General features: G+C 35.8%; 1 protein-coding gene across 1 annotated transcript in view; it reads left to right on the top strand.

Moving 5' to 3' along the window:
• LOC150078193 (G-patch domain and KOW motifs-containing protein-like) overlaps positions 1–19,141 on the top strand; it is a 167,089-nt gene that overhangs the window by 102,320 nt on the left and 45,628 nt on the right. The window contains exon 7 of the mRNA XM_090384635.1: positions 3,896–3,998. Coding sequence (XP_090240761.1) covers positions 3,896–3,998 — 103 coding nt within the window. The remainder of the gene's footprint in view (positions 1–3,895; positions 3,999–19,141) is intronic.

The following is a 19,141-nucleotide window of genomic DNA, read 5'->3' as shown; positions in this document are numbered from 1 at the left end:
TCCTTCCCACCTGGCTACGGAGGCGCCCCTCCAACCCAAGCACGGTACTAAGTACTATAGGTTCTAATACCTCTCGTGTTTGGGGTTTTCATAAAAAAAAAAAAAAAAAAACTTACTAAGTATTACCCTAAAAACTTATCTTTGATGATTTCAATGATTTTTGTAGGTTTAGATGAGAACAGTCTTCATCATCATCTTCATTTATCTTTACTTTTTTCTTCTTCTTGGTTTCATCTTTAAGGGTTACCTCATCTTTAGCATTAATTATAAATGTAGGCACTTTTTTTTTTGCATATTTTATGATAATCTAATACACAATTATTATATTCATCAACAAGGTGATTAAACCTCCAAATAACTCATTAGAATTTTTAAGGTGCTTCAATCTCATATCTGTCTGTGTGAATATTTTATATGAAACTATAGAAATCTCATCTTTGCTAATAAATTTAATTGAGTGCCCTCTTCCTCTGGGTTTTTCAAGAAACTCACCATACAAGACTGCAAAACCTGCAGATCATCTATTATTTTTCAATTGGCATCTTTAAGAGGGAATGGAGCATTTAGCTTTTTATTTTCTGTTTATGTACCACCTGTAGGCATCGGACCATTTTACAATTAACTAACAAAGCTACGACTCCTGTATGTGCAGTAACCTTGACAAATATGGCATCTGAATTAGACCAAAGGTAACTTTTTTTGTACCATTTCTCAGATCATTTTCAAGGTAAATGTTTTACCGGTTCTAGCTCTGCCTGTAATAAAAAGTCTCTTAGTTTTCATTTTCTCTCTCAGCTCTTATAAGCAAATATATGTTTTAATAACTCTTTTTGACCAAAATTGGCATTTTTACATTTTTTTTTTTTTTTTTTTTTTTTCAATGTCCATTCTTACATTATATGCCTGGTTTTCTGGAACCTCAAAGTTTTCAACAGGTAGATCTTCTATCTTGTCATCACCTTCCATTATAGCATTCAAATAGTTAATGGCATTAGTTAAAACTTTGTCTAATTCTACTATTCCAACAAACTATTTCTTCTAAGAATATCTTCCTTGGCTTCAAATGATTCATTTATAGTCACAAAACCATCTGTTAATATATTTTCATTGTCGAACAGACAGAAGAGAATTAAGAATTGTAAAAGTCGGGTTCAAGATCTCGTCTAGCTGAAAATAATGGAGTTCTTATAATAGCTGCATGAGATCTTTTTCTCATTCTTGAGAAAAAGATCTCCAACCCTGGACCTCCTGCACGCCCCGGCATCCCATCCCTGGGCTGCACTCAACACAGCCCCAGATTTATTGCCACATGTATATCGGCAACTGACTGGACTGGGCAGGCATCTGAATACTTGCCCAGAATAGATGCTTAATAATTGCAAATTATGCTTTGAAGTAATCATTTTGTAATGTTCATGAAAGTTGGATTAACAGACATGAGGAGGAGAATTTTTTATTATCTTATTATTGTTGGTAAAGTGCCTCTTTAGAAAAATTAATTTTTTAATACAGTCAGTCCTCGTATAGCACAATAGTTGTGTTCCTAGAAACCCTCGTGCAATGCAAAATCGTGCAATATAAACAACAGGTCCTATGGGAAAAATAGGGTTAGGTGCCGACCACCCAAGATTGAACACACATTTGTAACCAAAACATTACCAAACACAATAAATAATCGTAATAAAATACGTAAGTATTTTAGTACAACTATTACGTAATAAAATATTGCTAATGCTTTTGCTTCTATCGTAAGCAAACTTGTTTTTTGTTTGATTTTCTATCCAAACGGATGACAGCCGTTCCATCTCTTCCAATTCTTTGTGTCTTAATCTAATGGATTTTAATTACACTTTGAGTTATTCCTACTATGAAAGGTATTTTTATTTTCTCTGCATTCTTTGTAATTCTCAGTGTTGCCTCATTTAGGCCTGTAGCACGTGCAATATTACATGGTCTTTCATTTCGCTCAAAGCGTTTCACAATTTCATATTTTTTCTCTATCGACAGAGGCAGACTGGCCATAAGATTTACCGGGGGAAACCCCGGTGGGCCAGTGTGATTTTGGTCATAAACCATAGTATGAGGCCACTGTAAATTTCCCCGGGTAAGAATTTTTGACCCAGTCCGCCTCTGTTTATCAATATTGCTTTTTTTTCTCTCTCTCTCTGAATCTGCAGTGTCTTCGCCAGGACGCTTCCTTTTCACACCTTTTAATTAAGTATTTTACTCATTTTTAGGGAATAAAGCACAATTACAAAACGAGGAAGCACGCATAAACAAAGCTGCACATGTGTAGCAACTGAAGGAACAACACTGTAAAGGCAGAGATACACTATTAACACCTCACATTTTACTAAAGCACATTTCTAGGGGTTACTACCATAAAACAATTTCCAGTTGCGTTTCTACTAGTGGAATCTGTTATAAACTGGTAGTAAACTCGATCTAATTGCATTTGCGATTGTACCAATTGCTGGAATTGTGTTGGTTTTTACATTATTATGGTGAAATGTGTTTCCCCTTCACTGATAGAAAAAACAAATACATTTTCAAAATCTTCTCTTCATTCCTATCGTGTTGCATTCGGTTGGGGTGATTCTGCGTTCGACTGCCATTTCTTGTAAACACAAAGGCGAATCTTGCATAAGTGAATTTGGTTCGTGTTATATAAGATGTTGTTCCCCTGTTTATAAATTGTGTATGATCGAATTCGTGTAATGTAAACACGTGTTATACGAGGACTGACTGTATTTTAATAATTTTTTACTCTGCTGTTTGGGCATTTTTTTTTACATTCCATTGTTCTACACAAAAACAATAATTTATTTATTTACTACATTAATAATAATAGAACAAACAGCATTGCAAAAATCAGCCATAGAGCTGATTTTTGGAGGATTACTGAAATTTGACTTGAGTGAGCAAGTAGTCAGAAAGCAAAGGTAGGAATGAGGTCACTGAAAAAACAGGAACATTCCAAAATGTAAACAAACAATACTAATAGATTTCACATATGTCTTTTTGTTATTTAGCTTAGACTGATTTAGACTTCTGTGCTGTACAAACCCTAACACTAGTACAAGTCCTTTAGTTTACGTAAGGCACAAGATTTTATTTCACTTCCAAAATATAATACTGTACTTGCAATTTAAGCATGTTATATAAAGATGAAAATCAGTAATTGGCATTTTATTCTAAAGCCTAATGATGCTATTCAGCAATCCAAGAGTAAAAGTCTATTGTTTATCTGTTATTGAGAAGCTTCTTTTGGCCTGTTTTTAATTTGCCACTGCCACACCACTACTCTTGGTAACTGCTGTTTATAGGTCATGAACAACATTTTTTAAAAAGCAGCAAATGCCTGTGTTTATTGTTATTTTAATCCTGGATGCAAAGCATGCATATGCACTAACAATTTCACCCCATTTTAATTAATTGATGTTACTGGATGTGTCCATCATGACACCCAGTGTGTAAGTCAAGACTACTCTGTACAGGTCTCACTACCTGTACCGTAGTGTAATCTTGAGAGATGTATTAGTAATGGCCAATAATGCAAGGAAGCAAGCTTATCATCAGCCAAAAAAAAAAAAAAAAAAAAAAATTACCCACTCCATCCATCTATCTAAAAATTTGTCTAATTCTTCCTTAAATTTATTCAAACTACCTACACTATCAGATATAAGCTTGTTCGAAACATAAATCACCCTCTGGCTAGAAGTGAATTTTTGAATGTCTAATCTGGAAGCCATATGTTTTCAATTTTGTGTTCAATATGTTGAGGGAAAGTGTATCCCTGATGATCACGTTTCATTCATATCCTATTTATATAAAGCAAATATAATCCTTTCCCAATTAGTTTTTGAGAAGAAATTTTGCATCTTATTTGTTACAGAAAGCATTTAGAGAAAAAGAGAGATTCTCAATGGGTTACATCTGAACTTCGGGTTCGTTTTATTGATGCAAATTTCAAGAAAGGAAAGTACTTCAACAAAAAGGTATTTTATTATTATTTTTAGGTTCTTGTTTTAAATAAATAATTTTACTTGGAAATTAATTGAACTTAAGATGAACTAGATGGAGCAGAAAATATACAAGTGTGGGCTGTTGCTCACTGCATTACTGCAAAGGGAGATTTAAAAGCAGAGATGGTTTTTTATGATCCTTGTGAAATACCAATACCAGATGCTTTCCACAACCTGTAGGCAACTGCAGCCCCAGTTTTCTCAAGATGACAGCTCCAATTCCTCTTCCTTCATCACATACATCGCTGTTCAGATCAACAGTAATTGTGACTGGAAATCTTTCAAAGACTTATTTCTGGTTGGAAATATTGCTAATCTTCTAAGTAATGCCACAGGTAGCAAAGGAAGCAAAAAGTCATTGTTTGCATTGTTCCATTATCCGTGGAAGTCAGCCAAGAATATCAGTAGCTTTCTCCCCACGTGTGCACACCTCCTCCAGACTCAGATACTTGTTCCCATCCTTCACTGAGAAAGTGAAGGAAGGGAAGTAATTTCTGTTTCCCACAAATGTGAATTTATCATGTTATTTGTGCTCATTAGAAGTTTCTGAAGTTAACTAAATCAATTGTGTACTTTAATGTCTGTTCTCTGCAGTTTTTGATGTGGAGTACTTCAATTGTTTGGCCATCCATTTAGGTTGAAACACTGAATATGGTTAGTAGTGTACAGAATTATTGTCCACAACAATTTTCATTTAGCATGTTTATTTCCTAGAAATTTCAGGCTTTTCTCATTGAATAAAACTCAAATGATGTCTATGGTGAATATGAGGGAGGGGGTTCAAAAAAAGGTTTGTATTTGCCTAAAAGTAGTTGTAATAGAAGGTTGAAACAAACACTATGTATTACACATTTTCAACATAGTCACCAAACAAAATGGCACTTTTTTTCAACCTCTCAATACCTACTGCAGGTAAGTTTTGCAGAAGTTCTTTGACTGTCCTTCAAACCACGACTCAGCAGCATTAGAGTGCTTTCCATGAAGAAAGGACTTCAAGACAGGAAAGAGCAATATATCCAAGGGTGCAAGGTCCAGGGAATAAGTAGGATGCAGCAATATTTCAAACCCGCATTTGTCGGCACATCTCACTGCAGCATGTGAGGAATGTGCAGGGACATTATTGTAAAGCAGGCACACTTTTTGACAGTTCCCCATCTTTTTTTTTTTATAGCAGCTCTATGAGGATTGGAATAATACTGCATTGTCATAGTGCAGCCCTTTTGAAGGTAATCTGTTAGTATTACACCATGCTGATCCCATAAAACTGATAGCATCACCTTGCCAGTACTTGGTTGCACCTTTGACTTTTTGGGGGTGGTGGTGGTGTTTGATTCTGCATGCTTCCACTGTTTTGACATTTGTTTAGTTTCGGGATCATAGTGATGGATCCAAGTTTCATCCATGGTGACTAGCCATGAAAAAACCTCCTAGCTATTCCTAGGACATCAACCACATTTCATGTAGTAGTAGTAGTAGTAGTGGCACATGATGCAAGAAAGCAAGTGTAGGAGCTTATGCAGCATCAGCCAAAAAAAAAAAAAAAAAATCACACCATTCCCTCCAAATGCCTGTCCAGTTCCTCCTTAAATTTATTTAACCTATCAACTTCCACAACGACAGATGGAAGTTTGTTCCAGCAATTAACCACCCGCTGGCTAAAGGCAAATTTCCGCACATCTATTCTACATCTGTCCTTTCTTAATTTGAACTTATGTCCCCGTAGGTTGGTAATCTGAACAAGTGGAAGGATCCCATCAGAATTCAGCGTGCTCAACCCATTCAAGGCCTTATAGACCTCAATCAGATCACCATGCAGGTGCCTAGTCTCCAGCCACTGCAATTTGCAGAACTTAAGCCTCTCTTGGTAAAAGAATCCCTTCATTCCCCTCACCAATCGTGTTGCTCTTCTCTGTACACGCTCAAGCAAATCTACATCCTTCCTAAAATGAGGCCTCCAGACCTGTACGCAGTACTCAAGGCGTGGCCTGACCATTGCCTTATACAGAGGGACAATCACCTCCTTTTCCCTGCTAGCAAAATTCCTATACATCATTGACAAAACCCCATGACCCGCCCTAGCAGCCTGTCTGCACTGCTCAGAAAACTTCATATCTGACTGCACAATTACTCCCAGGTCTTTTTCATTTTCTACCACCTTAAATGTAGTACCACACAGTTGGTACGTTTCTCTGGGGTTACTTCTACCCATATGCAGTACTTTGCATTTGTCAAGGTTACAAAGGGCACAATGTGTACATTGTGCCCTTTCCTTCTTCGGGTAAGGGGTCAGAAGTCTGGGAAACATTCTAGCAGACACTTTACTCATATGCAACTGTTGATGAATGATATTCTCTGCAGACCCTGCACTAATTTGGATCTCTACAACTAGTTCTTTAACAGTAATAGGGTGTTAAAGAACTTTCAGGATTAATGCCACAATTTTTGTGGCATTAATCCTGAAATTACAGCAGTTGCTGGGTGTCCTGGGATTTCTTCATCATGCATTAAGGTTCTTCCACAATTTGAATTGTTTGTACCAATGTGCAACAACACCATAACCTGGCAGTCTTCTCCATAAACAGCAACCATTTTTTTGTGGATTGTTTTGGGTGTTTTCCCTAGCAGAAAGAGGAACTGAATCACCGATCTGTATTCCACTTTTCCATGATGCTTCACGTCATTCAGGGAAAAACAAAGAAGGGAAAAAAATTAACTGTCACATCAAAACCAAAATTTGTGTGGTTATTATAGAGATTTCAAGGTATCAAACAAAAAAAAAATTCATATTTCTATCACAACTACTTCTGGGTGAATACAAAACTTTTTGAAACCTCCCCTCCCCCCATACATAACCATATACAGTGGGGGGCCACAACATCTGATGGTAATTCGTTCCACAAAACCCATTGTATGTTGAAAATATTGTAAGTTGAAACCAATAATACATTGATTTCCTGTAATTTGTTCCCCAACGACACATAAAATAGGTATTTCTTACATGTTATACTTCATTTTTACATTAAAAATTAGGGTTTTTTTAAAGATTATTTAATAAATAGTCAAAAAAAATCTTAAAATAAAATAAAAAAATTATGTACCAGGTATATAATGAGTTGCTGCCACTCTACTCTGAGACAGATAGTGTCACTGATAATGTCACAGCGGCAGCTTAAAAAATGTCTTTACTGCAGGAACTCATTATGAAACTGGTACAGTAAAATAAATAAAAGTATTGCTGCATTATTTTTATTGAAAAAATTATTTCATTGTACTAGTGTACCGTGAAATAATTCGTATAAAATATATTATAATAACACTAAAATTATTGGTCTATGGTAACTGAAATAAGATATATAATTTTGACACTCAAATGATTTTAATTCCCGAGTGAATACTCCATCGATTGTCGTTCCATTATGTGTAGTATTTACTAAAGTATTTGACTTAATATCTAAATTGAAAACATCTTTCATAAATTTACAAAACTTCTTTTCAGCCTCAGAATTTAATTCTAGATTGAAATCACCAACGAGAACTATAGGTATACGATCCAGTGGCACTTCCAATAATTTTGCACCTTTAATGGAATATGTCATCAAATTCTTGTTTATGAATTTTTGAGTTATATCTAATGACATCCCTGGAGTGATGTATATGGCAACGATGAAAATAGATTCACTATTGAATTTGCACAAAGATCCACAAATGTCTCCAATTTCATCTGATACCGCTGTTGCATTGCTATTATGTTGTGCAAAGATATGTGGTGTACTGATGATAGTTGAACCTTCACGTTGATATATCACAACACTTCCACTACGAACATCCGACCTTTTAAATTGAGTCACACATTGGAATGGTTTAAGCAATATATGTTCATCATTATCCAACCACGTTTCACTTAATGTCAATATTTTGGATTGCTGTAAGATTGTGTCCATTTTGATATCTCGAACATGGGCCCATAAACTTTGTACGTTCATTGATGATATAGATATTTCATTTTGTATGAAATCTTGCAGTTCGTCCTGTAGAGATGGTAGCTTATTATTTTTCAAGTGATCTAGTTCAGCACGAAGTTCTATATTACTAGTAGCTTTGCCATGCGAAATGTGAAATCGTTGTGGGGATTTGTAATATATAAACCTTGCAATAAGGTCACTCAAGATAACGCCACATATACAAGTTGCTGTTGATGATCTTTCTCATAATTATATACAACTTTGTTATGTATAATCAAAGCACAAGCACATACTAAAGGAAATTGTGTACGTCTACATGTTAATTTCCTATTGTTCTTGAATGGAATCATAGTTGATCGTGTTATAATAGATACAGATTGACTAGTTAAATGTTCATCTTTCACATATTGTTTATAATGAGATTGAAGGTTATGTCCTATTTTTGACTCAGGAAATTTCATCCATACTTGTTTAACTGTTTCGTCGTCCTCAAATTCTAAATATACTAAAGTACCGATTGCACCATTTACCAATCCATTGACCACATCTATATTTGTAGTAATCACATACAGTTTTCCTTTCAATAATGGTAGAATGTATGGAAGTCCTGCAGTTTCAGACACTGACATTTTATGAATTTTATTTCGCATACTTGCTAATTGTTCTTCAGAATGATATCCGTGGTATAAATCTTGTGCAACCCCTTCATGGGTTTCATCTGCAACTAAAGCATTTATATTATAGGTGTTTACATCACTATTTCTTAAAAATAGTCGAATCCCTTGCGGACATAAATCTCGATTCTATAATTTTAAGTTCTGGTAATAATGCTTCTCCATTGCCTATTTTTGTAAGAATTTTAGAACATGTACTATCAGACTGTCGAACAACTTATCTAATTCATGAAATTGTAGTGAATGCCATAATTCTGGAGCAATCAATGAGTTCTTCAGGCATTTATATATAGGTGTAGCACGCACTGAAGGCAATTGCCGTAAATCTCCAATGAAGTATATATTCATACCTCAAAATGATATTTCATGAACACCAGTTATCTGCTTTAAACACATATCTATAATCGATAATAGTTCTGCACTAATCATACTAACTTCATCGATTATAATAGTACATATGTATTGAAATGCAGTTCTATATTGTTGAAGAATTTCATTACCAAGTTGAAGATTATTTTAGAGATATATATGGAAAGCAGAATGCACTGTTGTACCATCGATTGCCACAGCGGCTTGCCCGTGAAGACACAAGTAACATATGCATCATGAATATTTAATACATTACAAAAGCAATTATACATTTCCATCACTAATTTAAGAGTAATAAATTAATTTATTTTTCTTCTAATGGTGCATAGGGTGCATTGTTCATCCATAATAATATATGTGCATGTGGACTTCCTCGATGTTCAAATTCAATGCATTTAAAGAAATTCACAACATAATATTTCCCAAAAGGACTATAGGTTTTCAATTTTAAAATTGAGTATACCCTCAACAATTTTATTAAAGTATATGGCACACGTTACAGGGTCTTAATTTATTAGTGTAGCTCTTTCCATGTAAGGTAGATCCATAACTTCATTAGTTGTAATTTCTCATTTATATCTGAATTTGTATAACATACGTAGTAATATGGGCCATGTTGGTTCACACGCACTCAATGTCAAGAACGTTGTAGGTTTTCCTAATTGACGAATCATGGCAAACACATCTTGTTTACGTTGACTCCAATAATATGCTGAATTGCAAATTGATTTTAGAAATGCCAAGTTAAGACTAATGATTTGTTTATAAATTTTTTCGATTCCAATATAGAACTAGTAATGTTAGCTATTATTCCTACTGATTTAAATGCAATTTGCAAATTTTCTGCGGTACGCATTTGCATAATTTTCATTGCCATATATAGCAAATGTTGGGGAGTTACTCCACGATGATCAGATCTACGAATTTCACTCGATGCCATCATAAAGGGAGTCATTTTCAATCCATTTTTAAATTTTCGTGCATGTCCCAAATATATAGTTGGAAAAGAAAGTTCTTCTGCATGTATATCAAATATGAAACTTGGAGATGATTTCTGACCCGGTGCTATTCATAAATATTTATCTTCAGACTATAATGTTTGTTGTGGAATTACAATAGTTCATCATCATTTTTGACAGGTTCCTCAATTTCATCTGAATGTTCCTGTTAACTATCATTATTTGTCTCCAAGAAATCGTCACTCACTTTTATGCCGTAGAATTTATACAAAGGTGAATTTATCAAATACCATAACCATATTTTCACTATTTTCTTCTGCACACATCCTTGTAGATATGATGTTTTATGTATGAGTCTTTGTTTTATATATACATTAATGGCATAATCATCATCTAATTCTCTAGATAATTGATGAACCATCGTATTTACATTAACTGATACATTTATTACTTGTCCAATGATCCCATATTGTCAATGTTCATAATGTAAACAACCAATTTGCATAAAGGGTAATCAAACGCTCAGCTACAATAGCCAGTGGAGCCAAATGAGTAGGATATGTTGGATGTGTAATCCATTTGACGTGGCTATAGTTGGTATCTGTCCCTCTTTTTAATGAAGTATGACATGTAATTACACTCACTTGTGAATGAAATTCATTTTGAAGTAATTCATATGAAGTTCATTGGAAGTGGTTTCAATATAATTGAAACTATAAACGATCACAAACATTACAACTAAATCCAAATGGGTTTTTGTACACTAGTTTTTCAAACTCACTGTCAGTTCGTGTAGACACTATAGGGATGTAATCAGGAATCTCATTATTAGCCATTTCTAATTTCGCTTTTTTTCGTGCATGATATTCCTTCATTCGTTCTGCTGGAGCTTTAGATTCCTGATAAGTATCAGGCATAGTATAGAACTCTGTGGTTGAATTTCATTATGATTCGGAATAGTTTAAATTTCTAATTTCCTTTTCTTCCATTCATGGTATTCCTTCATTATTTCAGCTACAGTTTTTTTGGGTGCAGTTTGAGTTTTGAGAACCCCCCAGGCATAACAAAAACACTCTTGTTGAATTTCATCTGAATTCACATTTCTGTCCAACTTCCCTCTCTTTCTTTCACGATATTCATTCGACTGCTGGGCTTAGATTTTGGCACATTCACTCGCGTATTAATCATTGTACTGATATAATGGTATAATGTAGCGCGTCACTGCTCAATTGTACTTGTGTCACTGCAACTTGTTGCATCACTGCACTTGTTGCGTACAATTGAGTTTTCTTGGATGCATGCATTGTACTTGTTGCATCACTGCACAAAACAAGTATAGCACATGCACATCAGGTTTTGTGACGATTTCTAGGTAACATAACACTTTTTTCCAAATAACACCGGTAAAAACATTTTTAAAGTCAAAAACAAACAATCAATTTACCTTAGACTTGAAGTGCAGAGCTGATGAAATCAATGGTGGCATAGTGGTGGTGGGACTATATCAAGCATCAAGTGTCTTTTCAGTCCAAAGAAACTGTCCAAAGTGGACTGTTTTTACGACTTTTTTTGTAGCTTCCTGAAATAAGAAATGACTTTGTCTTCCATTTTGCACATCATGAGTTCAGTGTTTTCAATGTCTGGGTTTTTTTACTACTTCTCCTAAACACTCTCAACAAGAAATGACAGTCTTGAACTCTTCAGCTGACACTTTTTGGGTGTCTTTTTCTTCCTCTTCCTCTCCAGTGTCACTCTTTGTAATTTTCTCCAACTCTTGTAGCTCCTCTGTTGTTAGCTCATATCCATGAGCGTCAATGAGGTCCTCCACATCCTCTTTGCCAACCTCAAGACCCATTGGTTTACCAAGAGTAACCTAATCTAACCTCAGGGGCTCACATCTTGTGAGTATGGCTTGGCACACCCAGAGTCCTGAGCTGGATATCATCATTCTTCTCTTTCGTGGTGATTCCTTTCTACTTCTTTCTCTCTCTCACATGCGTGCAGGGTAACTCAATTTTTTTTGGCCTGTGTAGCATAAGTCTCAGGCTTCCTTGCACTATATGGCTAATAATAATTTGTTGTCAAAGCACCATAATCTTCAAATCTGTCAATATTATGGATAATTAAAGGCCAGATGTTTTTCAAGGCTGAATTTAAGCGCCTGGTGAAAACATCATTCCAAGAGCTTACAATCTGCCTCACTCAATCCAGCATGTTGAACTTGACCTCCAAAAATCTTTGATGGTGACAGCATTTTCACCAGCGGTCGCTGCAAGGCAACTTGCAAACATTTTCGTGGTGTAGATTTTCTTGAAGTTTGCAATCACTTGCTGGTCTATTGGTTGAAGAAGAGGAGGTGGTGTTGGGTGGCAAAAATTTGACTCAATCAAAGTCAAATTGCGCCCTCGAGATATCGAACAAAGTTGGGAATATGGCCTGGTGCATTATCTAGCAGGAGCAGTGCCTTCACAGGAAGCTTATTTTTCTCAAGATAATTCTTCACTGAAGGACAGAAAACTTCACGCTCTCATTCATAGAAGACATATCCTGTAACCCAGGCCTTCATGTTACTGTGCCAAAATACTCCCAGCATGCCTTTGTAAACCTTTTGTTGTTTAAATACTCTGGGGTGTAAGTGATACACAAGCAAAGGCTTCAGCTTAAAATCCCAGCATGCCTTTGTCAACCTTTTGTTGTTTAAATACTCTGGGGTGTAAGTGATACACAAGCAAAGGCTTCAGCTTGAAATCTGAAGAGGCATTGGCACCCAACAAGCAGAGTGAGCCTACCATTCATAGCTCATATGCCCAGGTAAACTAGCCTCATCCTTAGTGATGTGCATTCTCCTGGGCATTTGCTTCCAGAAGAGGTCGATTTCGTCAATGTTAAAAACCTGCTGGGGAAGATAACCCTCCTGATCAACAAATTCTTGGAATTCAATTTTAAAGGTCTCAGCTGCTTTTTATCAACACTGGATACCTCCCCATGCCTTTCAACACTTTTGATATTCGTCTTTTTTTGAAGTGCTTGAACCAGCCTCTGCTGGCTTTAAAGTCTTCAGAGTGCACAGCATTAGCAAAGGCACATGATGCAAGAAAGCAAGATTATATAGCATCAGCCAAAAAAAAAAAAACTCTTCTCATTTCACCCATCCACTTGCTCCAAATGTTTGTCTAGTTCTGCCTTGAATCTATTTATGACTATCAACTTCTACATGACAGATGGAAGTTTGTTCCAGCACTCGCTGGCTAAAGGCAAACTTCCGCACATCTATCCTACAGCTGTCTTTCCTCAATTTGAATTTATGTCCTCTCAGGTGATTATTTGAAGCAAGAAGAAGAATTCCATCAGCATTGAGCATGCTCAAACCATTCAAGAATTTATACACCTCAATCAGATCACCTAGCAGGTGCCTAGTCTCTAGACACTGTAATTTGCAAAACTTAAGCCTTTCTTCGTAAGAGCAACCGTTTGTTCCATTCACTAATCTTGTTGACCTTGTCTGTACTCGTTCTAACAGCTCTACATCCTTCTTAAAATGAGGCCTCCAAACCTGTATAGAGTACTCAAGGTGTGGCCTGACCATTGCCTTATACAAGGGGATAATCACCTCCTTATCCCTGCTAGAAAAATTCCTGTATATCATTGACAAGACACCATCAGCTACTCTTGCAGATCATCTGCACTGCTCAGAAAACTTCATATCTGCCTGCACAATTACCCCCAGGTCCTTCACTCTCTACCACTGTCAGTCTAGTACCACACAGTTGATACATTATTCTGTGGTTACTGCTTCCCATATGCAGTACTTTACATTTGTCAATGTTAAATTAGAACATTAAGCCTGATATACCATCATCAATATCATTGATAAAGACGGAAAACAGCAATGGGCCCAACGCTGAATCCTGGGGGACTCCATTAATAACATTAGTCCACGAAGAGCAGTGTCCATTGATTACCACTCTCTGTCTTCTACCACTCAACCATCACTTTATCCATAGCAGCAATTTGCCTCCAGTGCACACTGCTCCAATTTGTGCAGCAGTCTTCCATGTGCAACAGTATCAAAAGCCTTTCTAAGATCCAAATATATGATATCAAAATTATTCTTTGCATCCAGTTCCTTTGTGACCACATTATAGTATACAATCAAATTGGTCAGACAAGATTTCCCCTTAACAAACCCATGCTGTGTCCGAGCTATAACTGAAGTCTTGTCTAGATGATCCTGCAATGCTTCTTTAACTAGTGCCTCCATTAATTTCCCTGGAATAGAAGTTAAACTAGCAGGTTTGTAATTACCTGTGTCTCCCTTTGATCCTCCTTTGTGGATTGGGGTCACATTTGCACATCTCCAGTCCATAGGTACCTCCCCTGAGTCCAAGGAAGCTCTCATAATTATGGCTAAGGGTTTGCTTACTTCCTTTGCTGTCTCTTTTAATATAACTGGATAGATTCCATCCACCCCAGATGCCTTTCTTATGTTTATCTTCAACAATTTCTCCTCCACTTTACTCTCAATTATTACAAGATTATCTACCTTACTACCAGAGTTTAATACACCTCTGAAATTCATCTCCCTGAATAACTCCTCATATGTGAATGTAGATGCAAAATATTCATTTAATTTGTTAGCTACCTGAGCAGGATCATCAACAGTTTAATCATTGATATCAAGTGGACCAATCTGATTCATCCCCTTTCTTCTAGAGTTTACATAAGTAAAGAACTCTTTGCTGTTTTCTTTGCATCCTTTGCCAAAAATTTCTCATAATCTGCCTTTGCCTGCCTAACCTCCTTTGTGACTTGGTTACAGACCAGCTTATATCTATCATAGGCTTCCGTGTCACCTGTTAATTTATATGTATCCCATGCATTTTTCTTCTGTCACATGTCTAATTAGTTCATCTGACATCCATTTAGGTTTAAATCTTGAACAATATTTCTTAGTTGGTATGAAAAGCTTAGTAGCTTCCAAGATTAATTCTTTGAATTGTTCCCATTTTCAATTTGCTGTTGGCAACATCATCAGTTGATCCCACTGTATACAATTTAATACTGTCTCAGACCACTGTAGTCATCTTTACGAAAGCAAAAACCCTTTCCTTTACCTCTGATGGTAGTTGCCTCTTTGAGTAAATCCCACTTCAGCACACTGATCACTGCCAACTAGTGGTTCCTTTGTCTGCAGATTCTTAATGCATGAACAATCTCTACTGATAATAAGATAAAGAATATTACTCCTTCTAGTTGCTTCCTGGACATGCTGCTGTAGAAAACAGACATCCAATAAATCCACAAAAGCCTTGCTAGTGTGTGAATGACTAACCCACAAATGCCAGTCATTATCTTGGAAATTAAAATCCCCAATTATAAGATACTCTGATTTACTGGCCCACTCTGTTTCTCTGTGCAGTTGTTTATTATACTCATCAGAGTCATTAGGCCTATAACACACTCCTCTCAATTTTGCTTTCCCATTGCTTATGTCACACCAAACTGACTCAACACTGCACTGTCCAACCATGTCGACTGCTGTACTTCCTTGGATTTTGTGTTTCTTAACCAATAGCATAACCCTTCCTATCCTTCCTGTACACATTGTACTCCCCAAATTCCAGTTCTGCATTCCTTATATCTGTTATTTCAGCAATATCTGCCTTTGAAGTTTTGACCAACACCTCAAATTCATCAAATTTATTTCCCAAGCTCCTAGCATCGGTGTAACACAGAAGTATACATGCACCTGTTTCTATTCTTAGCTACCCTAACATAGCCCATGTATTTACTTGTTCCACAATGACTCCCAGCAGTCTCTAGAATCCCCTGCACCTTGTTTTCCAAGCTGCTGCTGTTCATTTCAATAGAAGCAGTGCAAGAATCACTTTCACCTCTGCCAGTGGCTACTGTTACTCTATTATTCCATGTATTCCCCCCCCAAGCTAGCAGTTTTCCGACCCACCTAACTCTGCCCCTATAGCATCAGCAAATATTCTTTCACCCTTTCTATTTAAGTGTATCCCATCCCTGTAGAAGCAGTCTCTCCTGTCAAAAAGCACAGCCCAGGCTGAGAAAAATTCTTCCCCCTTGAACCTTGCACAATTTCTCCAGTGCCGAATTGATCGACAAGGCTCTCGTCATATACTCCCTCCTGTCGTGTCTAGGCAGAATTGCAGACACTTTCAAATTCAACCCTAACTCATGGCTTTTTTTTAACATTGAAAAAAAGGTCTCCTACTCTTAATATCATTAGTGCCAACATGTACAATGATATCATCTTTTGTGCCCTTAAAAGATGATATCTGCTGTACATCATCAACCTTTGCCCCCTGGCAGGCATACTGTTAATCTATTAGTCTGTGTATCCCCCCCCCAAGCTAGCAGTTTTCCGACTCTCCTAACTCTGCCTCGATAGCATCAGCAAATATTCTTGCACCCTTTCTATTTAAGTGTATCCCATCCCTGTAGAAGCAGTCTCTCCTGTTAACAAGCACAAACCACTGCCACTGGTTGATGGAGTTTTAAGTTTCAGATCATCATAGATCTGAAACAATCGTACAAGTGATGTTCCGTGCACCACGCATTGAACAATAAAAAGACGCTAATTGGTTGAGAACAATCATGCGAGTAATTTTTCCGTGCGCTGCTTGTCTGAAAATTTTCACCCATGTATCATTCCAGCTACATCGGAAAGCCATCACTGCCTGCAAATATCATTAGTCCTTAAAATAAAAGATCATATGGAAGGTATATCGGTTCCTGAGAATATTGGATGTCGATGTCATCATAAGTCGAGGCCCCACTGTACTTTAGATCAGGGGTCGGCAACCTTTTTGAGTGAAGAGCCATTTTTGATCTAAATAAAAAAAAGAGAGAGAATCTGAAGATCCACACTTTTTTTAAGAAATGGAGTGGGAAGGTGTTTTGTTAAAAAAATATATTTTTTGAAATATTTATTAATAATATTTCTAATTAATGTGACTTTTGCTGCTGAACTTCTTGAGCGAGTCTCTCAACATCAGGGAAGTATGCTGTAATTTTCGCCTTTAAGCATGCTGAGCGACTCACATTGTTCAGATGGTTTTTTTATTTATTTTTAATATAGTTAATGTTCAGAAATATTTTCTCGCAGAAATACGTAGAACCAAAAACTGAGAGAAGTCCAAATGCAAATATTTTCAAATTTATATACGTGTCCGGTAAGCTACCACGTATCTAACACAATTTGGTCTTGCTTTTTCAACTCATCTATCGGCATCCATTTATGTAGAATTGCAAGGGCAGCCTTTTGCCTCTCCAAATCCTCAATTTCAGTTTTAAGGCATTTTAGTCTTGCACTCCACATGTCCTTGATTTTTAAGTCCTCTAACTCCATTTCAAAATTTGCTTCATGTGGGCTTCATGTTAAAGAGCTGTAGTTACATGCTCAAAGAGCTGCATGTGGCTCCTTATGAGTGAAGAGCCATTTTTGATCTAAATAAAAAAAGAGAGAGAATCTGAAGATCCACAGGTTGCCAACCCCTGCTTTAGATGTTGGTTGAGCGGCATGAGGTAATATGAAACTTATCAAAGGAGGAATAAAGCACTTCACTTGTGTCAGAATATCTGTTTATTTCAAGTTGGAAATTACAGAAAGGCATCAGATGTTTCTTGGGATATTCTTACCACTTCATCAGTGACTGAAAGGATACCAAGTGAAAGGTTATGAGTTACTGTAATACAATGAAATAATATAATTTAATAATTTGAGATTATCATTTTAAGACTATGTGGTTTTTAAAAAATTAGATCTACAGTAATTTTAATTACTGTAGATCTAATTTTTACAGATTGGATAGATTTGCATTAAATTTGATAAGTTATGTAAAGGATACGAATTAAATGTGTGGAAAATGTATACTTGCTTAACTGTAATTAATCTTATGTAGATCAGAAAAGCCAAAAGTTTGACTTATGAACTAACATAGTTATTTGGCACACACACACAGGTTTTAAAATATTCTTAATATCACTTTGTTGTTTGTATATTTATATAAATATATATATATATTACATGTGCTAACAGTTTATATACATATATATAAAACTTAGTACATGTAACAACTCGACTACCAGTGGACATATTTTCATAAAATTTGATATTTAGTTATTTTTAAAAGATTTGTCGAACCATCCTAAATTTCATTAATATTGGACAAATAGAAATCTAGTAATTATTATTATTTTTTTTCCATACAATTTGTATGAAAAAATAAATAAATTCATAGGTTTGACGTAGTTTTAATTCACTATTGTTAGCTTTAGACAATCTGTGCACACTTTGCATGCATTTGTTATGTAATTCATGAATGTGGTATGTATTGCTTGTGAAGAGGTACATATATATATATATATATATATATAGAGAGAGAGAGAGAGAGAGAGAGAAAAGAGATTAAAAAAAAAAAGGGTGTATAGGAGAAGAGTAATAAATATACACTTGTAATTAAACTGAATGGCTAAGTTTAGAGACTATAGAAGTGTAGTTTTATTAAGTGTTCTATAAAGTTATATTCTTAGTCATTAATTGATAAAGAGATAATTGTATTTACTTTACACTTCTATTAATCATAGAAAAAGAAAAAAAACAATTTAAGAAAAAAAATGATCACCCCTGCAGTACATTACGTTAACTTGTTAATTTTGTATCCTGAGAATCATTTTAATCTTGTTTTTACTAGGGGACTAGTAACTGTTAGCATTCTTTATGTCATTATCAGAGGTTTGTCCAAATACTGCAGAGAAGTTTGCTTTCTAACCTAATTACCAAATGTATCAGTAATTCACAAAGGGGGATCAAATGGTGACATGAGTAATTACAGACCTGTTAGTTTAACTTCTGTTCCAGGTAAAATAATGAGTCCTTGGTTAAGGAACCATTGCAGGATCATCTAGACAAGACTGCAGTAATAATTCAGACACAGCATGGGTTTGTTAAGGGAAGTCTTGTCTGAGAAATTTGATTGGATACTATGATGTGGTTACAAAGGAACTGGATGCAAAAAATAATTTTGGTATCATATACTTGGATTTCAGGAAAGCTTTTGATACTGTTGCACATGGAAGATTAGAGTACAATTTGCAGCAGTATGGTATTAAGGGCAAGTTGC

This window comes from Mastigoproctus giganteus, chromosome 11 (genome assembly GCF_048544385.1).
Source record: "Mastigoproctus giganteus isolate SK-2022 chromosome 11, ASM4854438v1, whole genome shotgun sequence".
Lineage (NCBI taxonomy): Eukaryota > Metazoa > Arthropoda > Arachnida > Uropygi > Thelyphonidae > Mastigoproctus > Mastigoproctus giganteus.
Note: the sequence above shows the minus strand (reverse complement) of the source record. Positions and strands in the feature narration are given on the sequence as shown.